Genomic DNA, 23,571 nt, shown 5'->3' on the forward strand with positions numbered 1-23,571 from the left:
AAAAAAGTGAGTGTTATGGAGCAAAAAATACGGTAATTACAAAGTGACAAAAAGAAAAAGGCCACTATCTGAAGACAAGCTCGTGTCACAACAAAGCAAAAATATGAACTGTGGCTGGAATTCCAGAGTGACAAACTTGGTATGTCCAAAAGGGATTTCAGGCATTGAGTGGGAATTTTCCTTCCCTCACAGAACTGGGGTCTGGATTCCAGAACACACAGCTACTATTTTGTTCCCTGTTTTTTGCTGCAAGCTGAATGGTCATTTGAAAAGCAAAGCTTGCTCAAGGAACGGAATGGAAGTCATAGTCTGAACCCTGGAATCAAAACCACTCATCTGAACTCACAGCAATCTGTCCAACAGAACACCCAGAAGGCAGCAAGTCATCTTTAAAAAAGCACCCCTCACTCCCCCAACCTCTTTCATGAATACTCCCACCTCCCCTTGGTATTCTCTCCATACATGCCTCCCACGCCCCATCCAGCAAATACAGTTCTCATCCTCTCTTCCTGCCATGATCATGATTCTGCCTGTCCTCTTTTTGCTCCCTTCAAGGCCCCATCCACCCCACTTGGTGTCTCCCCCCCAAAAAATCACTCCATATTTCCTTCTTTTCCTCTCTACTCCATGCACATACATGCATAGCTCAGTCAACAATGATCCTTCTCTCCCCGGTCCAGCCAATTCAAAGCCCTGCAGTTGTCCCATCATGGAAGAGGGCATGTTTAGCAAAGACTTATTAAGGCACTGTTAGCAACTGGAGGGGCACAGGGAGAGCATTTTCATCCTCGTTTCTTGTAATCCGGTGCAGCAGAGAGCCTGGGAGGCACTGTGGCAGCCCTCTGGCAACATACTGGTGCATGCAGGCACTGTGCTGATTATCCCGCGTCTAAACCAGTATGTTGCCAGAGGGCTGCCACAGTGCCTTCTAGGTTATATGCTATGTCAGGAATAGGGAACCTGTGACCCCCCAAAAGCTGCTGGACTCCCAACTCCCATCAGCCCCAACCAGCATGGTCATTAGCTAGCGATGACAGGAGTTGTAACCCACCAAGATCTGGAGGACCACAAGTTCCCAAGCAAATCAGTCACACAAAGGAACAGAATTATTTGCACGCTACTGATGTTAGAAGCAAGAAACTAACACAAAAAACTGATGCATAAAAGAGTGAAATATGCACCTGCAGTGGGAGGTGGTGGCTTGTTGTGAATCCACTTTACAACTTTGATGCCGTTTTGTGCTGTGGCAATATTCACACCAGGGACGCAAGTGATGAGATGCTCCAGAGGAACACCTCCCTGGCCTTCCTGCACCATTTGCAGATTGCTGAATTCTGAAGCGTAGCAGTCAGGAAAGCTGCAAAAGAGACCGACATAATATAAAAAGCGTTAGACCAGACTGCTCGCTTGTAACGAAACCTTTGGTCAATCTTGTAGCAAAACAGGTGCAAACAAGCATTAGCAAGACTCTGTTTACACTGAAAGTAAGAAAAGCAGGTTGATATTAAAGGTGACTTGCTGTCATGACCTTAATTTGATGCAACCTACAGCTGACTGCTCGACAGCAATCTAGGAACTTGGAACTGGAGACATGGGTCTGAAAAAACTGTTGCAGGGTTGCCATACGTCAGCAGATGGTGCTATGCATTTTATGACCTAAGGATCACAAAGAGAGTTGCTACACACTTAGGAAAGTCAAGAGAGTGGTCTATCTAGGTTGGTATTGTCTCCACTGACTGGCAGGAGCTCTCCAGGGTTTCAGACAGGGGACATTGCTATCATTCCTTGGAGACGCCAGGGATTGAACTTGGGACTTTTTGCATGATTCATTACTTGAAAAACCCAGCTTGTGTGATTTTGCAGCATTCACAGGATACAGGTCCATGAAATTAATGAATCATTTCACTTCTTGCCACCAAATGAAGTCCTCTGACACAAAACCAACTGAGCTTTAGATAAGTAACATTTAATGCCTCTGTCTGCATGCTTGACCTCCCGTAAGAGTCTTCTTGATCTCAAGACCACAAGCACACATCCTTGTGCGTTAGAATTCAACAACACATACTCTGCTCAGCTACAGTGAATTACAACAGCAATTCCTACAAAGGGCATCGAGGCTCCGTGGCACATAGGATACATCTAGAAATCGAAAAATGTATTCTCAAACACTCCTTAAAACAACTGAAGGGAGCAGTGTGGATGGCAAGAGACGGAGGAAAGAAAGGGCACAAGCATGGAATAAAGGACACAACCAGAAACTTAGCCAAGAGGAAAGTATCTGCAGATCAGAGATAAGAAAGAAAATGTAAAGATAGGCAGCAATTCAAATTAGTTATCTGCAGTTTCTTACATGCTGAAGACAAATATTAATATTCAGATTGCTCTAAACTAGGCAGTATGCGCTCTGCGGTTATGTATTTGTATTGTGCAAGAGCAGAATTCAGAACATGTCTTTGGAAGATAGCATCTCTGCTGAATACAATTGTCCAAATACAGCCAACATTTAATACAGACTCAGAGCCCCTTCAGCAACCAGGGTAACCCTCAATGTGAGGAGTCAGAGAAAACCAATGAAGGGGAGGAGGGGTTAAGCAGTGAGAATGATTCCAAGTAGCCTAAAGAGAGGATGGTTTTTTTGCACAGCATTTCACCTCTCACCTGTGACCAGCACTATTGGGGGTCACAAAGCAGACGGACCTGACTTTTGGCATGTTTTAATATTTAATAATTTAATCTTGAATTTGGATTTTTTTAAAAAAAAATGTGTGTGTGTGTGTGTGTGTGTGTGTATATATATATATATATATATATATATATATATATATATATATATATATATTATGCTTAAGAGCACTCAGAATCTTAACTACAGAGACACTCAAGTGGAATGGGGCCTGGAGGAGGTGCTTTCTCTTAGTGATGAACCATTTCTAACTAGCCTAGTGGAGGGAGTTGGTGGAGCAATCTATCCAAGGATCCCCTTCACTACAGGGGGAAAAAAGGGGGGGGAGATTTAACCCGGTTCATTACTGAACATTCAAACAACGGCTAAGGAACTTTATTTTACCTCAGTAATGGAACTGTCCCCTCGTGGGTCTGCAACAAGCTATGAACTTGCGGTGCAAAGGTCTTAAGAGACAAAATCACAAAGGGAACTTTGTAGGAATCAGGATCAAAGTCATGTTCACTAGAGAAATAAGAAAACATTGAACAGTTTTATACTGGGGTAAGGCAATAAAGGAATATATACAGCCCAGAGTTTTGGCAAGCTGCCACTCTTAATTTGCTACTGTGGAAGATTTGTCTTATGGACTTTTGCGGCCAACAGCTACTAGTCTAAACTGGAGTCATCATTATGGTATAACCAAAGCAGATTAGTGGTTCTTCCGCATGGGCATGGATTTGCCATCTTTCAAAGATCTTATACAGTTCAGGAAGCTGATGTAACTCCACAGATAATGATGCTTCTCAGCTATTAAAGGAGAGTAATATATGCCCGACAGTTCTGTAGAGATATTCCCTTAAAAACCTAACAACCCCAAACACTTGCAAAGTTTTATTAAACCACAATGCTTAGGTATGGAACTTCCTCCTTATAATGCCAGGGACTGCTGGATCTCTGTTTTAAGACATCAGATTAAGATGTGGTCATTTCCCCAAACTTACGGTTTGGGCTGAAAAGATTGCTTCAGTTTCTTGAGATTCTAATCTATTTTATATTGCTGTTGTTGCATTTCTCATACTGATTTGTGTATCTCAATATATTATTATGTATTACCCCAGGAACCACTGGAGGGCAGAATATAAAGTATATAAAAATGCTCCAATTTCAATTCCAGAGTTCACTTACAGAGAAAGATGGAAGGATCTGAAAAACACCTCTTACCTGAAATCTTTATTAATGCAGTGCTGCTTGCAAATGGGCTCATGATATTCCAGTTCTTCAAATATGATAGGACTACAGTTAGCTGAAGAGCCATCATGAGACTGTGAAGACCCCAAAGGGCTCTGTCTAGCTTGACTACTGGGTAAAAGACATACAAGTCTTCCATTGCCTTGATCGCGGATGGCTACAACGTCTGTTATTTTATACAAGTCTGATACATTTAACTTGTGTCCAAACCTAAAAGAAACCCACAGAATATTTGAAAACTTTAATGAAGTGGAAGGGGGGGGGGGGGAAGGAGAGGTCGTGCCCTACTCCTGGTATAGAGAACTCGTTCTAAAACAACTATCATAAAAGTAGTGAGTTATGAATATACCAGATTTCTTAAGTAATTTGGCATGCAGTTTTCAGACCTACTTTTTCTCGTAGATCTCTGTGAACTTGAGAAGAGGCAGACAACAAGCTGGAGCATCTTGAAGTATGGACATTGCTTCTGAACTGCCAATGGAAGTGATTTGGTATTAGGAAAGGCATGGTAAATCATTTTATTCCGAACTATTTTTGTCATTTACACTAGATCCACCAGAATATTTTTTTTTAAGGAACAGTGCTGACATAGCCCAGGCAGGCGTTTAACTCTTCACCAGTGCCAATACACCAAATGAGAGAGGTAGTCTTGCTCAAAATTCTTAAGAGTTTAACGTACCCTGACCTCCAGTAATAAATACCCTTTTGGTATATAACTTAAAGGCAGAGGTGAGGAACTCTCCAGGTATTGTGGGACTTCAACAATTGGCATCCTTGACTTTAAGGTGACCTCAAGAAGTGAGCCAGTCATTCCTACACCTTAAGGGTTGATCACCTAAAACAGGCACCCCCAAACTTGGCCCTCCAGATGTTTTGAGACTACAATTCCTATCATCCCTGACCACTGGTCCTGTTAGCTAGGGATGATGGGAGTTGTAGTCCCAAAACATCTGGAGGCCGAGTTTGGGGATGCCTGACCTAAAATAACAGAACCAAGTTCTCAAAGTAGCTGTTCCTGTGCATATGTCTAGCCTAGAATTCTTGGCTGTAGTTTGAATCCATTATTTCCCCATTCTGCCCTAACCTACAAAGAAAGGATAGATCCTTCCATTCATTTAAGGTAACTCTGAAGACAGGTGAACTCCCTTAGCATTCTTCATGCTAACACGGTCTACCATCTCTATGCTTCAAATGTGGTACTCTAATCTAACTATTTGATGCATAGCTAATCCTCAGCCTTCAAAAGTCTCCATGTAAGAAGATGTTCTAGCTTATTTTAAAATTACCTAACCAGTGCCAGGGATTTATTGGTAGCTCCTGTAGCAAGCGAAACCTGGATCCTCTTGCTGCCAATTTTGTATCTATGAAGGTAGTTGACAGCACGTATTGCTTCTTGTAAATTCTCCATTTGCACTATAGCCTTCAGCTGATAATCAGTATGAGGACTGAGTTCCGCAGTCTTTACCTGAAATAAGAGATCAAATCAGCGCACAAATACCAGGATTGACATATGATACTTGTGTATGTACAGAATCATCGACACAATCAGTTCTAACTACCCTCTCCAACACTGCAGAGCTCTGGTTCTCTGCAGACAATAAAGCCGGTTGAATAATGGCTAGAACACAGGTGGCACAATGGTCGTAGTTCATCCATTTCTGTGTTTATGCCAATTTGTTTTAACATGCGACCCGCTCTGAAATGATCTGCAATGAGGAACAAGAGTTTCTGCTCTTGAGCTGCATCCACAAAACCCGAAACAGGGCAAACGAAAGTAAACTCTGATGTTTACCTTGCCATGCTTAGAGAAGATTTCTTGCAAAGTTTGCTGCAGCTCCTTTCTGGACAGTCTGTAGTCTATATTGCTAATCTGGATGTCTGCTCCGTTTGCAAAAGGATCTGGGTAGTCCACGCTACCAGTGTGATTGATGAAGGCGAGTGGAGAAGATCTGTTTGAGAGGTTTGGGGACACACTCCTAATGAAGTAGGGAGGAAAGCAAGGGAGTTCTAGAATTATTCATTCCACTGTACATAACACACACAAGGAGAGAGAAATCGCTTTAGGCATTTAAAGAGTATGGTAATTTTTCTTTAAGAGAAAATATGAAATATCTCGAATACCGAATCCAGTCAGTTATACTAGAATCAGATTTTTGGTCTTCCTGGCTCAGGGATAGCCAATGTGGCTCCCTCCAGATGATGTTGGGAGTGTAGCTCCCACTATCCCTGGCTGTCGACCATCTTGGCTGTGGTTGACGAGAATCATAATGCAACAGTATTTAGAGGGCACCATGCTGGCTACCCCATCTCTAGGTCTTTACACCAGGGTTTTGGATGGGGGTCTCAGGGATTGAACCTGAACTTAAGACTATTGACATGCAAAACATGTACTCTTCCAGTGAGCAGCAAAAGATCCCAAACAGGTCTATTTTGCAACAAATGGACTGGAGTTACACACATCTGTTCAACGAATAAATGAAGTCAAGAAGTGTCACATTCACATAATACAGAAACACAGAGAAACCTTTAAATTCTTGTGTAAAGATCCTTTTTTCACTTTTAAAAACAAAAGGTCTAGTGTCTCCAAACATCACCAGTCACATGTTACAAAAATGGGTATCCCAGGTTAGTCACTGCGACCTTTCAATTCCTCACACCAGGCATAGGCAAACTCGGCCCTCCAGATGTTTTGGGACTACAATTCCCGTCATCCCAGACCACTGGTTCTGTTAGCCAGGGATCATGGGAGTTGTAGTCCCAAAACATCTGGAGGGCCAAGTTTGCCTATGTCTGCCTCACACACCAAGGATTGCTCTCTTCTGCTTTCACGTGCAGACAGATAATGGATCAACCACAAGCCAACACTCAAGAGGATGGCAAGGGGATGAAAGCAGAGGAGAGAGCTTAAGGGCCATAGCTTAGTAGTAGAGCAATTTCCATACACAAGGCAGGTGGCACCAAGAATATCCCTTGTCTGAAACCCTAGAGTGGCTTCCTGCTGGAGAAACAAGATTAAAACCCATCTAAGTTTCCCAAGCACCTTGGGCTGGCTCTTATGACAAGCCTCCCTGCAGACCTCAGTGTCAGGGGTGGATTCATCCCTGCACAAGCATTCCAAAGGAGAATTCAGAGAAATCCCCAAAAATGGAGCCCAGGGGTCTTCTGCTTTTGTCAGAGCTTTGGACTGCAAGAGGTGCTTACCTAGAGGACCAGCGACTTTGAGATATCAGCACAGGACTGAGCTGCCTTGACGCTGTGAGCATACTGAAAGCAGATGGGTAGCTAACTTGGAATACATCATCCTTCTCTTTTCTCTCTATCGGGGAGTTGCTGATGCTTCTGGCTGCCAGAGAATCTTTCCTGCATGAAGAAGAATGGCCTCATTAGCTTGCAATTTCGATTCTTGCTTTTTACAAATTTCAAACTTGCACCTGACATACTTTAGACTGTTTTTGTGAACAGAGTCTCCTGCTCCTGCTTTCTTGGTTGCCAGGGCTGTAGAACTTGATGCACTAGAGTTACTTTGCAATGGCGCAGTGTCCTCTTTTAGTGGGTCTTTGTGATTCTCGGTAATGTTCACATTCTTTGACTCCATGCGGCAAAGCTCCTTGAAGGAAAAAATTATGCAGGTCAGCAAGCAAGAGGGGATTATGGTAGGCTAAATGCAACTCACAACTTAGACATGAATATGAGACCTGCAGGTATAGGGCAGTATATAAATTCAATTCATATTAAGAATATTCCTTAGAAGAAGCATCTACACTTTGGAATTCCTGGCCTACTGATGACCGACAGGCACCTTCACTCTTTTCAGTTTTTGCTTAAAACATTTTTGTTTGGTCAACTTATCCAGACATGTAGAAGTTACATGTGATTTATTGCTTTTTAGCTACTGTTTATTTTAATCATCTTTTGAATGCTTTCGAAGACCTGGACTTCCTTGCTTTTATCAATACTTTGAATGTTTTATATTTCTGGTTAGCCGCTTAGAGGTTGTTGTTGCTGTTCATTTTTAACAGTATACACATTTTGCTACATAAATGAATGAAAACCATTTATGTGTAAAATTATGTAACAACTGTCTCATAAAACTTCAGCAATACAAAACAATCATTAAGATGACTGCCCAAGAAAATCTGTAAGCAGCTGCAAAGGTCTGTCGGAATAATAATACCTTCAAGACATGCCTGAAAATCAAATGCAAGGATGCCTGCCAAATCTCTGCTGGAAAAATATTCTGCAGCATGGGACCAACGACATTAGAAGCCTGAATTCAGGTCAAAGCCAGTCAGGCCTCTGTAACACATGGGACAATTAAGAGCACTCCTCTGGATTATCTGAGATCAAGCCTTTAAGGTAACCTGGACCCAAGAGCCTTGAACCAGGTCCAGTAGCATGTGGGCAGCTAGTGCAGATGTTTGAGGAGCAAAAGCAGAATCCAAATATGGGAAGCACAATACAATTCCTTATTATACACCAGCTAGTGGAACCTTGGGGTGCAGCAAGCAGAAACCCAGTTCCCAACACTGCACGTGGCATTGATTGTGCCCCCTGCAAGTTCAGTAGAAACATTTGCAACAGGGCGGTTTTGCACATTCATCAGAATGCAAGGACGACCTATTTATGGACACCTGGGTTCAGTGTGCAGATTTTGAGGGACAGAGCCTGCAGTGCATGTGACACTAAGGCCAAAAATGTGGTTTCCACTGTAACTTGACAAGTCCACACATTTCAACAGATCTACTCTGGGTTTGACTTAGATGGGCACACTTCATAGAGGCTGGTGACAAAGGGTAGGGCAGACTAGTGGATTAACCCCCCCCCCCAAGGCTGAATATGTCTCACCCACCTCAGACTTTTAAATTAATGAAGCTATTACCTGTAAGCTCTTCACGCTGGTGTTCTTTGCAACAGAGCCATGCAACTGAGGTCCTTTTCCCACAGCAGCTTTTGCTGATGGATCAGTGGAGTCCCTGCCCACGAGGCACAGCTTTGAGCTCTTGTTTGCTTTTTTGGGCGACTTCACTTTTTCCGCTCCAGTAGAGCTTGCATTCTTGGCTTCAGCAAGCTCCTTGTTTTTAGGGGTGAAAGAAACGACGATCCTGTTGCCGAATACGTCTTCATTCTCCATCCGCTTCTGAGCGCGCTCAGCGCTGTCTTGATTTAAGAAGCGGAGGATCGCGCTGCTGCCGGAAATGGTCAGTACTTTCCCTCCGCAATTGTCTGACAAACGGCGGAGCCTGTAGCAGACACTTTTGCTGTCCCTGTTTGTTGGCAGGTTGTAAACATATAGCAGGGTATGGCATGCCTAAAAGACAACGGCTGTTTTTTAGTGGGCTTCTGGAGACTAGGGGGTAGAATCATAGCTGAAGACAAAGTATGCTGGTATTATATCATTAAGAAACAGCAACACAGATAAACCATAGCTTATGGAATATTTGTGCTCAAGAAAATTTGGAACATGGGCTGATAAAGACTCCAAAGATTAAGCTTTGGACAGACACCACTAATTGCCAGGCTATTTACCAGCTACCACTGCTGGCCTGGGTCTCCTCTTCTGCCTTTTTAAGTGCCCTGGGGCAAATCTGAAATGAATTCCTCATTTCATCCATCTTGGGTGCCCACCCATGTCCCAGGGCAGTGGACTATGTTTCTAGTCCAGCTGAGATTCCTGCATTGCTGGGGGCTGGAGTAGATGACCCTCGGGGTCTCTTCCAAATCTACAATTATATGACTGGGTAATTAAAACGGTGGCTGCCTAATGTTCATTGGAGGAGTACGACACCCCTCCTCTTCTTCCTCTTCCTGTCTGCTTCCATATGTAAATCCATCCAGTGTGCCCAACTCCTCTGCAATATATGAGAGGGGACAAAGTCCTGCAGTTGCACCCAAGCCACCTGCTACAATGATGGGGCAAACCTGGGAGCCAACATCACTGCAAGCTTCTCCACAAAATCAAGCGCACTTCAACTTTTCATGAAAATCTGCAACAGAAGTCCCAAATTTTGCACTTCTTTCTGTATTCTGAGAGTTCACAAAACAGTTAAGTTTTATGCTCACTTTGAGCAACATAATGCTTATTGTTCCCAGAGTAAAGCCGGCATACATTAAAAGGAAATTTTAACATGCAACTAGAGCATGGGAGAGTCTTGTTGTGAAACCAGGAGCTAGCTGTTTAACCATGTATTGCTGGCACGAGAGTTGTTAAAGATTTGCATATCACACCCTGGACCAATCTAAGCCACATCTAGAAATACAATTACTTTGGCTGAATGGAAGCTAGTGCTCCAATCAAGTCATCTAAAAACCAGAGAGGAAAATCACTTACTGGCTTTTTCAGTGGCAATCTTGGAGGCAAATCTGAAATGAATTCCTCAAATCTGATGAGCTCGTGAGCATGATGCAAGAGAGCCTCAGAAGCTTGATTTTTATGCACCAGGATTATGTGGAAACCATGACGGTGTCTCAAATCACTGAGCTCTAGTGCAAAGTTAACATCAGCTGAAAAACATAAGCCCAACAGCAACAATAAATCATTGACTGAAGACGGTTTTGACAAGTTCACATTTTCATAGGCTGTTTTCCCCCAAAAGCCTCAGCAGATCAATTGTTCAGGAACATCAAGATATATTGCAATATGGCAACAAAGCCATATTGGGACCCTGTTTTCTTTCCTGGTCGCCACTATTCATTGCATTGCCTCTGTTAAAAAAAACAAAACCCTGCAAGGATAATTTCATTTCAAGAATCAGGTGGCAGCCTGCCTCCACATATAAGGACCCAGCCACACAGAATAATTTGGAACTAAAAATGTGAACTTATTCTTGTGACTCTCATTGGGAAATGAAAAACATCATCCTGCTCATTCGGTAGCTTGCTTATTCCTCGCTCCCACCTTCCCCAAAATGGAATCTGCCAGAAATAAATTTATCTCACTCTTTGACTGCCTCTTTTCCTTCCACTTTGGAAGATGGGAAGGAGAGGAAGGGGGTGGGGAGAATGCCAGGAAGGGGACACAATATGAGAGGGTGTCTCTTGTGGACATCATTGACTGTAAAGTGTGACTTTAGAAAAGACTTGCTCACATTTAAAGGAGACAAAGGCAGGAATTCACAGCAGCTCTTTTCACCCTTAACTTTCAATGGCCTACCTTCATATGAAGGGCCACAGATTATTGGCCAAGCATATGTTTTGCACACAGGTCCCCTGGCTACTCGAGTTAAAGGGGCCTCAAGCAGCAGGGCTGGGGAAAACCTCCATCTGAGCCTTGGAGATCAGTCAGAGTAGACACGACTGGGTTAGAGACACCCACGACTCACTACAAGGCAGCTTTGTGTGCTCAAACAACTGCCGGCTGCACTAGGAGGTAGCAGTTTCTGACTCTTATTTCTACTTCAAAACGGAAGTTCCTAAACCCTGAATGAGTTAAGGGGAGGCTGTAGTTACTCAACATGGAGGAAACAGATTTCATACACACTCAGAAGGCAGCTAGTTACTTGTGTTCCTTCCGCAACTGAGCCATGACTCAGATTACACCCTGAACTGAGGAGAAAGAAGATACAGATGCATCAGGCAGGCTGAGAAGGTGGTGCTCCAGAGTGTAAAGCAGAGCAAGGAAACCTGTGGCTCTTGATATGTTATCTGACTACTGTATGGAGGACCAGGGGAATTTGCATCCCCAGCGTAAGCCCCGACAGAGGACGCTATTAGCCTGCATTACTGTGTGTGTGCAGTGGGAGAGAAAGGTAGTTTCAACCAAGTTCCATGGAGATTTTCCAGGCTACAGAATTAACGAGTTTCCAGGAAAGTGCATCTTCATTCAGCAGCTTTATATGTATAATTTCACCTCCCCCCCTCCCTCTCTCCCCCTTATGACTTTGTTCCTCAATGGCAAGCTTGGGAAGAAAGTCTCTGTGAGATGCTACTTCTAGAGCTTCTTTATGCAAGAACTGCAGGAGACAAAAAACTTTCCAATGCACGCTAACATAGGATGTACTGCAAGGAAGTGGTCAAGCAGAAGAGCACTGAAAGCAGCACCAGTCACCACCGGCAAGCTGGAAGCAAGGTAGCCCATGTTCCAGAGATGCGCTCAGTCTGGCAAGGGAAACTTTTTTCAACCCAAGAGCCAAATGAAGCACACCAGATCCAAATCTATGGCTTTTGGGAGTCTCTGCAGATCCACTTTGCACCCTTTTCCCAGTAGTTTTCCTTGGCTGGAATACATCCTTGAGTTCTAATAAAGCCAGCCTATGTAAGAGATGTGGCCCCACTTACTTTTGCCCTTGGCCCCACCCACTGCTGGTACAAGGCCCTTAGAAGGTTCCCCATGACTGACTGTGGCCCTAGCAATCTGTATTCTTCCTAAACCTGGAAACTTGAAGGAGCATTAATGGATATTTCAATGCAGCACTCATTGGCTTTGATAGAAGCCCAAAGCTGTTTCCAAGTACAGCCGTACCTTGGAAGTCAAACAGCTAAGTTACAAAACGTTTTGGCTCCCAAACGCCGCAAACCCGGAAGTGCGAAAGTGACTGTTCTGGTTTGCGAACTATTTTTGGAAGCCGAACATCTGATGGGGCTTCCGCGGCTTCCGATTAGCTGCAGGAACTTCCTGCAGCCAATGAAAAGCCATGCTTCGGTTTTCAAACATTCTGGAAGTCGAACGGACTTCTGGAACGGATTCCGTTTGACTTCCAAGGTACGACTGTATCTTGTTCCTTTGTTCTCTATAGTCCCACTTGAGCCAATGCAACCATCTTGGCATGGACTGTAAAACCAAGATGAATTAAAACCCAGAATAGTTAATATTATGCTCATTTAAGCAAAACAGGGGGGGAAAATCCCCGCTGATCAGAACACAATTTTACGTAGAAGTTGTGCAGAACACATTACTACTGTGATCAGGATAGTTTGTGCATCGATCTGAATGAAACTGAGCATGCGTTCTTATATGTGGGCAAAAACCAACCAAATGACCACAAAAACATATTCTTTTTTTTAAAGCACTGTTAAAACATACTTGATACAAGGACCACAGTGGCTGGTGCAGCGTGAGTATCAGCAAATCTTCTAAGACTCTGCCTGAGTTTGTCATCAGCTGCATTCTTTGCTGTTGCGTTGATGTGTGCAACTGTCACCTAAAGAAATACAGGGAACATTTGTACTAAATACAACAGGACCCAATAAAACAACTGATAAGCTTCCTGTAGATGCAGCAATGCAGCTGGAAAAATAAATGTCTCCACTGCTCCAGAGGGTAGGACCCAAATCAACGGATGAAGGATACAGGAAAGGAGATTCCAACTAAACATCAGAAATAACTTTCTGATGGCAAGAGCTGTTCGACAGCGGAAGGGACTCCCTCAGAAGGTGGTGGACTATCCTTCATTGGAGGTTTCTAAGCCTCCAGAGGGGTGCCATTGAGGGTCCCAGCCCGTGGGTTTGTGTGTATGCAAATGTGTGTGGGTGTGTGCCAAACTGAGTCTTTGACCCAGATGAAATAAAGCCTAGTTTCGCCCCTGGGTTGGATGGCCATCTGCCATGGGTGCTCTAGTTGAGATTCCTGGCTTATGAGACCCTCCCTCCAACTCTGTAGTTTCAGGAACTATTCGCTTCCCCAGCTCAAACTTAAAACTGGAGAGAGGCTTACCTGACAGTTGTTCAGTTCTTCAATAACTTCTTTGCTCTCCTTGCTGATATCGCACACACAAATGAACTCTGCCTCTCTGTGGCCTTTGAAGAACTTTTCACGAATTCGCTGTACCACTGCCACAGCTGAACGGCCAGAAGGAACAGAACAGTTTTCAATATCCCAAAAGACTCCAATGGGAGGCAAATTTTCTAGCACTTGGCCTGTTAGAGCAACCTCTGGAGATCCTACAGTTGGAAAAGATAGAAAGTCATATGCTATTGTTAGAATTTGCAGCAGTTTCACAAGTTTGCCAGACGTTAGAATGATATCTGGGAGATTAATTACATAGAGAACTGTTAAAGTCAGGATGGCTAACCTTTAGCTTTCCAGATGTTGCTGGACTACAACTCCCATAATCCTTGACCAATGGCCATGCTGCTTAGGGGCTCTTCAAAGGTTCTGATTTAACCACATCTGGAGGGCCACAAGTTAACTACCCATGGATTAAATCCATCTAGTCTAAGTGATATATCAGGGAAATGTTCAGCACAATACCATTAGTTAAAACATCAGCTCATCTGTGGTCCACATTACATTTACTTCAGAGCAAACTTTTTATGGCCAATGGAATCACTCCAGTATAAAGGCACTTTTCGACCCTTACATGGTGGAATTTCATTTCACTCCACCTGAGACAAACAGAGATCTTTAATTTCAATAAGCAGAACTAAGAAAAAAATCCATAGTGAGGCTTCTGACATTTCACAATCAAAAGGAATTCAGCAGAATTGAGACTTTGAGGTTTTAACAAAAGTTCTGTCTCACACACTATGCAATGCAAACTGCAATGGATGAGACCGGTGTACCCAGCAGAGGGAGTAGACTGGGCTATTTAAAGTCCAAAAGGTTAAAGGGCTGTTAAGAGAGAAATAAGGATAGCCACTTGGTGACAGCAGTGAATAAGGATGGGTTGGTTTGGCTGACTGGCCTGCTTGCCTCCTCCCCCACCCCTGCCTCAATTTTGCAGGCTACATTCCATGCCATCACAGCCACAGATAATATGCAGGATAATGATAGAGATATTTTGCCCATCTCTTCAAAGAATGAAATAAAAGCCCTGCTGGATTTAAAAAAGAAAAAGGCTGATGAAGTCTAGCACCCCAAAATAACCACCAAGGTGCCTTCAGGAAGCCCATTAGAAGGATAGGATTTCAACAGCCCCCCCTTCCACATTTACAGTGGTGCCCCGCAAGACGAATGCCTCGCAAGACGAAAAACTCGCTAGACGAAAGAGTTTTCCGTTTTTTGAGTCGTTCCGCAAGACGAATTTCCCTATAGGCTTGCTTCGCAAGACGAAACGTCTTGCGAGTTTGTTTCCTTTTTCTTAAAGCCGCTAAGCCGCTAATAGCCGTGCTTCACAAGATGAAAAAACCGCAAGACGAAGAGACTCACGGAATGGATTATTTTCGTCTTGCGAGGCACCACTGTATTCTCCAGTAACTAGGAATTGCCTCTGAACCTGTTAGTCCCATGCAGCCATAATGACTAACACCCATTAACAGATGAATCTGTGGGAGAAACAGGACAACCCCAAAAGGCAACACTTAAAAGAGATAACGCTCTTAAAACAGATCAAACAGTCCATGATTCATTTTTTAAAGCACACCTGCCAATTTACCGTATTTCTGTGGCAACTGACCAAAGCTGCTCGCCAAAAGTAAAGTCTTCTCTTTTCTTACTCCTTTGGTTCCGCAGCCATTACATATTGGGAGGGAGACAGGTGCAGCTTGGATATTTGGAGGAGCTGTATTTGGCCATATTTTAGCTGCATCAACCAAACTCTCTCTGGATGGCTGCTGGGAAAATGTTCAACATCACTTATTAACCACACTAAGAGACATAAATGCAGCGTGCTGTCAACTGACCTACATTCTATGTGGACTAGGAGACCTGCTGTGATTTCGCAATGGTCTATATAAGTTAAGCTCATACATTTCATACATACCCTGGGTTGGCAACTTTTTTTAAAAAAGGGGGGGAGCTTCCTCACTCTGAAGAGGGGTGGAATCAAGTCTCCCTCTTCTGTTTCTGAAGTAGCTTCTTGTGGTGCAAGGAGTCCAGGGGAAAGCGCACAACTTGAGAACAGTGCAGGACTGAGACATAAGGCTATACTGTAATTGCTTTACTGGATCTAGGCCAATGCGCATCCCACTCAGTCTCCACCACTGACAGGGCAGAGAGGAGGGAAAAAACGGGCTAAAAGACTGCCACATTAACTCAAGGGACAAATCCAAATGGTGCTGTAAATACATCAGTAGTAAAAATAGCATCTCACATTAATGGGAGATTGTGGGTGCCCACAGCACAGGCTTCTGGTAACCAATCCCTACCCTGTTCTACTGTGGTAGGGGCCTGGGTGGACATAAACATGTGATCACACATTGCAAGCTTTCCCTCTTAAAAGGCTTCATTGCCCAAGTGCCAAAAAGTTGCCGCTGAAGAAGCAACATTTGCTGGCAACCATGTGATAGAACTGCACTTATTAAAGAACCTCAACATTTATTCTTGAGTTTAGGATTTGAGTTACTTCTTCTGCTTTGGCATTAGTTTCAGGTAACAAACATGACTCACCTTTAAAAAATAACCCCTCCACCCCCAATATGCTGTTTTCTTAGCATCTGTTTGATGGGCCGAATAATAATGCAACAGAGGGAACGATGAAAAACACCTTTGCTTCAGTGACAAAATGGCTGTCATGGAGTGGGCATGGTGTAACACAAAATGGTTGCTGTGGAGAGCGTGGCAAAACACAAAATGAGAGCGACAGCCACCCATGACAACCTTACGATTCCCATGGGATGTCAGCTATGCCCTGCTGGTCCTGATTATGGAGATCTCTTTCACATACACTGCTGCTATTGTTGTCTAAAAAAAAACAGTGATCACCCCTCAAATATAGAAGGTAGCCATATTACTCCCCTTTCACAAAAATCACTAACAAGGTACCTGCATATTTTACCCCATTAACTTCCTTTCTAGGAGGACTAAAGACATTATTATTATTATTATTATTATTATTATTATTATTATTAAAAAATGAAAGTTCAGAGTCTAGGACACCTTCCCAGGGACAACACTGGAAACCTTCATGGCCGCCATGTCACCCGTGGGCACCAGGCTGGCAACTCCTGATGTAGGATCTAACCGCAGCTTGGAGCTTTAGCTGAACTGAACCTGTTGCCAGTGAAAGGGAATACTAAGTTTATTATTCTAGAACAGTTAGATGCAGTATGCTGCTCCTCAAGAAACTACGGAACAGGATTAGGAGACGAAAGAGAATGAGGATTTTACATTTCTATGAAGCTGGCAACCATCCACCCCAATTCCAAATACAGTTTAAATCAACATATTAATTGGAAGGCTAGAGATATCAGGTTAAATCTACAAAACATCCAAATACTTTGCTGACATTTTCAGTATACACAGTATGTTATAAATGGTGTGGTACAAACCTTGGTTAGACACTCAGTGCAGTAGTGAGAGCCCTTTAAGCAAACTGAAGGTGCCACTTTTAGGTGCAGCGAGTTGGTGCAAGCACAAGACGTTCGCTCCGATTGTGCAACGTGCTCCTCCAAAAGCCCCGCAGCCCCGCTTGTGAATTCAGAACAGGAGAAGTAGCCTGAAGTTGTGCAGCTCTGATGGGTAGGAAATGGGTGCAGTTTGTGGACGTTGCTGTGGCAGGACTGGAAGTGGAGCTTCCCACAGCAGGGGAAATGTGGGCAAGAAGAGACATCGTTTTCCAGGCACACTCCAGACAAGTCACTGGCCACTCCTGCCACGCCGCTTTGCGTTGGAACATTCTTGAATGACGATGCATAGGCAAACCCTGACCCTATTTGACAAGTGATTGTGCCGGTGCCTTGTGGGTCTAATACTGTGCCAGGGTGAATCAAGCTACCACCACCACTGTTGCTGCTGCCACCACTACCACCAAAACGTAGCTGAGGAGCATGAATGGAAGAATCAGAGTTATGAGTACAACAGCTTACTTTGGAACCAGATGAAAGTTGGATTTGCTTTTGCTGAAGGGTGTGATCACTGGGAAGGGGGACAGCTGTGAACTGTTTCAAAGCAGTATGGTGGGGGGATGGAGCATCCTTCAAATCCACAGCAGCTTTCTTATTCTCCATGGACTCGTTCTGAGGGGTAGAGAACCATTATAAAGAAGATCAGAGGATACATTTAAGTCTTATAGCACCAGGTTACGGCTCCAACAGACAAAACCTGTGAGGGTATGGAACTCACATACGTTTAACATTATGTAGGCCAAAGGCAAACTTCATATATTCATTTTACGTATTTATTGGGTTTTGAACCAATTTAGATTTTATTTTTTTTAACACAGGAAACGGAACAGAATGAAGATTTGATTACAGTTGCCTGAAGAACAAGGGCACTGATGGCAGAAAACAGATGCTGTGAAAGAGTTGTTAAAAGGTAACTGCTGGCATACTCCAAGCCCTCCTCTTTTACTACCTGGATGGCTCAATTGGTTAGAGCATGGTGCTGATAACGTCAAGGTGGCAAGTTCAATATGAAGGAAAACCCTCTCTTTATCACTCACCCACCACTGAACCCAACGCGCTCTGACTATATGTGATTTTGAGTTGCAGGCTTACTGGTCTAAACATTTAAAGCAAAAATTGGAATCTGTGTGTAATGTAGGAAACATATGAACCTCCAGTTGGACAACAAGTCCCATCTTCCCTGACCAGTGCCCATGCTGATGGCAGCTGAAGTCCACTATCCCAGGTGGGGGCAGCGGTGGGGGGAGGCACAACATGTTCCCCAACTCTAATAGGGCAGGACACATTTATGCTCAGTTTCTGGGATAGAAGGAAACTACCCCTTAGGAGAGTATTAAATATCTTAATATACATTGCACCTTCTCTCTTTGATGACACAAACAGGACACTTAGCACCTTCAATAGGTCACTGGTGTACTAGCATTCAACTCAGCAAATGTATGCCAAAATCCTACCGCTTTTGCACTAGGAGGGAAACTCTGTTCAGTAGCTGAAAAGCAGTTAGAGAATTTCCAGAGCCATGGTCTAGCATCGTTATTTTGTTGCTGAAGCCATCCAAACGATCTAGTACAGACGTCCTCCGTTATGTTTCCTTCCATTATACTGCCACACAGAGGTCAACATTCTGACATCTTTCCTTTCTTTCATTCTCTCTACCTGCTAAAAAAAGAGAAAAGCATATATTTAAATCAATCCAGGTATGATCATTAAAATGACCTAACGTTTAGTTAATATTAACCTTTAGTTGCAAATACTATGTGGAAACAAGTTTCTGGATTTATGCAATCATCTGTTCTGCTTGTTAAAGTAGCCTGGACAAAGTCTATCTTCCCTTCCCATTCACTACAGATGTCAAAGAGTAGTAACTACAGGAGTTCAAGTAAGGCTGCTCAGAATCAGAAGTCTCCTATGAATATTTGCTTAAGTGGTTCCATATCACCTACAGCAAGTAGACCACAAACTACTAGATAACATTTGTATGCACACGTGGGGGAGGGGGAAATCACGTTGTTTTCTCAGCAAGCACCACAAATAAGCAAACATTGACTAACACTAACTACAGGAATACAGATTTCCTGATTCTGGCAACTTCTGGTAGTACTATTACACGCCACCCCGATCTCTGAGAGGTGCAAGATTCCAGGGGTTCCAGAAGCTTACCCAGGGTTCGGTTTCCTTGGAATGAGGGACAGCGGAGATTGTGGTGTCTTTAGGACAGTGTTTCCCAACCGTTTTTGGGCAAAGGCACACTTGTTTCATGAAAAAAATCTCGAGGCACACCACCATGCCAGATGGGGAAAGGTCACTTTTTACTTATGTAAAAAAAAATTAAAAAATAGTAACAGCATAGAAGGTAATGGTTAGGCTAGCATCCCTCTTCCAAATATGCTAGGTTTTTATTTGCAGGGACTGTTCTACATGGGAAAGCATTCAGCACTGTCATTCTCCCATCTGCCATCTGAATTGGTACTATTCTGGGTCAACTTACTCTGCTGCATGTGTAGATGAAAATGGCACCAAGTGTGGGGGAGGGGGCAGAACAGGTTTCAGATACAGGATATTAAGCATACACGTACTTCAGATTGAACTGGTTGCTTGCTTTGCAAGTTTTCATTTCCCAAATGACTGCCTTGGCAAGCGCAATACCTACCAGGCTCAACGCCGGTCTTGCGCTGCCGCTTCCCGCGCTCTCAAGGACCCGGGAGGAGGAAGGCGTGAAGGGAATCCCGAAGGCGCAAAAACCTCGCGCATGCGCAGGCCTTCCACCTGCGACAGCCCAGTAGGCCGGCCGAAGCGAGCGGCGATGGGATGTGGGAGGGAGCTCGCTCGCCGCCCCGCGTGTGCCTATGTGGGGCACATTACAGCCCCGTGACGTCAGCGCCACGCAGGCAGCCAGGCAAGCAGACGGTGAGAGCCCCGCGCTGGGCGGCCTCTCCTCGCCGTCGCCGCCCCGCCTCTCGCTGCCCGACTCGCCCGCCTCCCTCCCACGGCACACCAGGCAACGTCTCGCGGCACACTAGTGTGCCGCGGAACACCGGTTGGGAAACACTGCTTTAGGATATATGGCTTATTTGCACATATATACAACCTGTGCCTAGAATGGAGAGGCTCACAGCTTTAGCAACCAAAGCTCCTCCCGTAGCTGCAGCCTTGGACTCCAGCATAAAACAAGAATGGTTCTGACTCTCCCAACTGCCCAGCCTGCAACCTCTACCTTCTACCTCACATAACTCAACCCTCAACTCTGGCCTTTGTCTTTCAAAGTATTAGCAAGTTGGGGGAGGGCACAGAGCCAATTTCTTTGTTCCCTTGGTGGCCATTACCTCACTAGCAAGCCTGGCTATTCCAGGAATTGAATCTGTGCTGGGTCCAAGAATTAGAAGGGGGCTCAGGCACAGAGCCTATCACCCCCTAATACAGTATACTACAGTATACCTTCACTAATAAGTAAATAATTTGTTAAAAACACTCCAAGTCTGCCAGTGTGGTGTAGTGGTTAAGAGTGGTAGACTCGTAATCTGGTGAACCGGGTTTGCGTCTCCGCTCCTCCACATGCAGCTGCTGGGTGACCTTGGGCTAGTCACGCTTCTTTGAAGTCTCTCTGCCCCACTCACCTCACAGAGTTTTTGATGTGGGGGAGGAAGGGGAAGGAGAATGTTAGCCGCTTTGAGACTCCTTCGGGTAGTGATAAAGCGGGATATCAAATCCAAATTCTTCTTCTTTTTCTAATTACAGTGGTGCCTCGCAAGACGAAATTAATCCGTTCCGCGAGTCTCTTCATCTTGCGGTTTCTTCGTCTTGCAAAGCACGGCTATTAGCGGCTTAGCGGCTACTAACGGCTTAAAGAAAAAGGAAACAAACTCGCAAGACGTTTCGTCTTGCGAAGCAAGCCCATAGGGAAATTCGTCTTGCGGAACAACTCAAAAAACGGAAAACTCTTTCGTCTAGCGAGTTTTTTGTCTTGCGAGGCATTCGTCTTGCGGGGCACCACTGTATTTATATTATATGATAAGATTTATATCCTGCCTTCCAGGACAAGTGTTCTCACAAGGCAACATATAAAACCAGTCATAAGAGATACAAAATCAACAATTTAAAATTATGATTATACCACTTTAAGCAGTCAACACCTCTGTAAGAAACGGCTATTAAAAATTTAAAGTAGACTGAAATTAAAATGCTGCATGAATACTCTGAAAAGTCACTAAAGGAGGGGTCATATGCACTTCCATGGGAACTTCTCCAGAAATATGGCACCACCCATATCTGCTACTAATTTATATTTTGCAGAAAGCCATAACCACTCCCCAACATAATTCACCAAGGAAATTCATTTCTTCACAACTTTTAACCTTTATTTTTTTAGAAATGCAGCCCTTACATGAAGCAATATAAAGAAAACTAATTTTATGAGCCAACTTGGGGGGGGGGAGGGCTTCATTCTGTTACAGCACTCAGGCTTACAAACATAACAAGTGTATATACACATTATTTTCAAAACGTTCCTGCTCAGTTCCTTATCTTCTACTCCATCTCTACTAGCTTTCTTCTGTAGGCTTCCCAGTAAAATTTTGCATATCTCCCAGGTTCTTACAACTCCACATATTGTTATTAACATAACCCTGTGCCTTTACTATGCTGAACTGTGGTTACACCAACCCCACTCCACTACTAGCAGGCTGCTAAAGGAGTTGGGGTATGGAAGATGAATATGCAATGAAAAGTATTCTTAATAGACCTTTACTATGCCATTTTAAAATTTCAAACTGCCCTGGGCATTGGCTGAGAAACAGTTCACAAGTCCAACTACCGAGGGTGTATATATTTTAGATTAAAAAGTTTCACCTTGGGAGCTACTCTACTGGGCCTTTGCTTTGGGCTATGGAATAAAGCAAGAGGACGCTTGAAGGAGCCGAGGAGTTGAGAGCAGCTGCGAGAGGAGCAAGGGGAGCTACAAGCAGAGGGGAAAAAGCTCCCGGGGAGATGCCATGGGGGACGAGGAGCTTTAATGCAGCGGCGGGGAGTGACTGTGACTCACCCAAGTGGCTACTAGGAGTTTTAAATTAATTACCCAGGGAGGGAGAAAAACTCTAGAGGAGAGCTCGTTGTTTTGGCTCCTGAGCCTTAGCGGCTCCCCTTTTCAGAGTTCTCGTTCGTTTGTCGGGTTGCTTTATCCGCTACGCAGTTTATTAAGCTTTCACCGTCAGGTTCTTAAAACTGAAATGACTGAAATTTGCTTTGTAAGCCACACTGCATGAGAAAACCAGGCTATATATACTACACACACACACACACACACTTATAGGCAATAAACTATGTGTAAGGGGAGCAAGGAGATGGGGGGGGGGCGCGACAAGCCACAAACGGGGAGGGAAAACCCTCGAGCAAAAAATAAAAGTTCCCTCCAAGGCCACCCCTTCCTATAACAACGTATATAGAAGAGGGAGGGGGAGATATAAGGGGGCACTGACCGGGGAAGGCCTTCCCTGACTGGAAGAGAAGGGGAAAGGGCCTCTGAGCATGCACAGAACGCTTTCCCTCCCACATTCTCTCCCCGCCCCAAGTCTTCAGCCCCCCTCCTCCTCAGAGACCCCCCCCCAGAAGGAAAAGGAGAAGCTCCCTAGCTCTCCCCGCCCCAGTTGCGTCCCCTCACCTCTCCGGCCCCACGTCCTCCACCTCACATCCCAGCGCCCACCGCCTGCGTCCCGCCGCCGCCGCCTCCTCTCCCTTTTTGTTTTGCTCCCCGCCTTCTCCTTTCCCCCCTCTCCCACTTCCGCCTGCGCTCCGCTACTTCCGGCGCCTCCTGCCGTCAAGGGAAACCCGCTCGCTGTCGTAAAAGGTCGCCGCCAGCCGTAACACGCCCCTTTACTTCTCCTCGTCTTGGAATTGAGGTCCGAGTCCCCCCCCCTCGGGGCCACGCGCGTGCGCATGCGCGCGGGGCAAGCCATGCTGTGCTCTGCGGGTGTTAGTCTCCTTAGTTATAATAAATTTCCCCACTCCGCCCCTCTAGTGTCTTATTTATACCCTTTTTCCCCCTCCAAGGAGCTCAAAGGCGGTGTATACGCTTCTCGCTCTCCTCCACTGTATGCTAGAGCTGAGAGACGGTTACTGGCCCTCAAGGTCATGGCTGAGTGGGGACTCGAACCCTGTTCTCCCAAGTCCTAGTCCAGCACTCTGGCCATTACACTACGCTGCCTCTAGTTGGCCGCGGTGTAGCGACTACAGGGACCTGGGAGAGGAGAGTTCAAATTCCCACTCTGCCATAATGCTCCCTGGGTGACACTGGGCCACTCATTGCCTCTGTCCACCTAACATACCTTGCAGGGCTGTTGTGAGCATTGAATGAGGAGGGGGAGAACCCTAGTTGCCACCTTGAGCTCATTGGAGAAAAAAGGCAGGATACAAATGGAGTGAATGAATGGTTTTGCGGGTGCAAATCC

At 44.7% G+C, this 23,571-nt stretch overlaps 1 protein-coding gene across 6 annotated transcripts in view; it reads right to left on the reverse strand.

Annotated features, from left to right (window-relative positions):
* The window catches only part of MARF1 (meiosis regulator and mRNA stability factor 1), a 46,072-nt gene extending 23,142 nt beyond the window's left edge, over window positions 1–22,930 (reverse strand). Inside the window, exons 1-16 of one of the 6 annotated variants that reach the window (XM_082200013.1) lie at window positions 22,785–22,930; window positions 18,586–18,790; window positions 17,057–17,743; window positions 15,223–15,397; window positions 13,563–13,789; window positions 12,933–13,050; window positions 10,242–10,414; window positions 8,793–9,221; window positions 7,354–7,520; window positions 7,115–7,273; window positions 5,706–5,889; window positions 5,200–5,378; window positions 4,304–4,384; window positions 3,887–4,123; window positions 3,068–3,187; window positions 1,182–1,357 (exon numbers count right to left, since the gene is read on the reverse strand). In XM_082200013.1, the coding sequence (XP_082056139.1) occupies window positions 1,182–1,357; window positions 3,068–3,187; window positions 3,887–4,123; window positions 4,304–4,384; window positions 5,200–5,378; window positions 5,706–5,889; window positions 7,115–7,273; window positions 7,354–7,520; window positions 8,793–9,221; window positions 10,242–10,414; window positions 12,933–13,050; window positions 13,563–13,789; window positions 15,223–15,397; window positions 17,057–17,743; window positions 18,586–18,729 (3,256 nt within the window). In that variant the 5' untranslated portion in view covers window positions 18,730–18,790; window positions 22,785–22,930. Of the gene's footprint in view, window positions 1–1,181; window positions 1,358–3,067; window positions 3,188–3,886; window positions 4,124–4,303; window positions 4,385–5,199; window positions 5,379–5,705; window positions 5,890–7,114; window positions 7,274–7,353; window positions 7,521–8,792; window positions 9,222–10,241; window positions 10,415–12,932; window positions 13,051–13,562; window positions 13,790–15,210; window positions 15,401–17,056; window positions 17,744–18,585; window positions 18,791–19,291; window positions 19,332–22,784 lie in introns of those variants that run through there. The other 5 variants (XM_082200011.1, XM_082200014.1, XM_082200012.1 and 2 more) reach the window with 5 other exon arrangements.
* Between the last annotated feature and the right edge of the window lie 641 nt (window positions 22,931–23,571).

Source organism: Podarcis vaucheri (genome assembly GCF_965113315.1).
Source record: "Podarcis vaucheri genome assembly, chromosome: 14".
Taxonomy (NCBI): Eukaryota; Metazoa; Chordata; class Lepidosauria; order Squamata; family Lacertidae; genus Podarcis; species Podarcis vaucheri.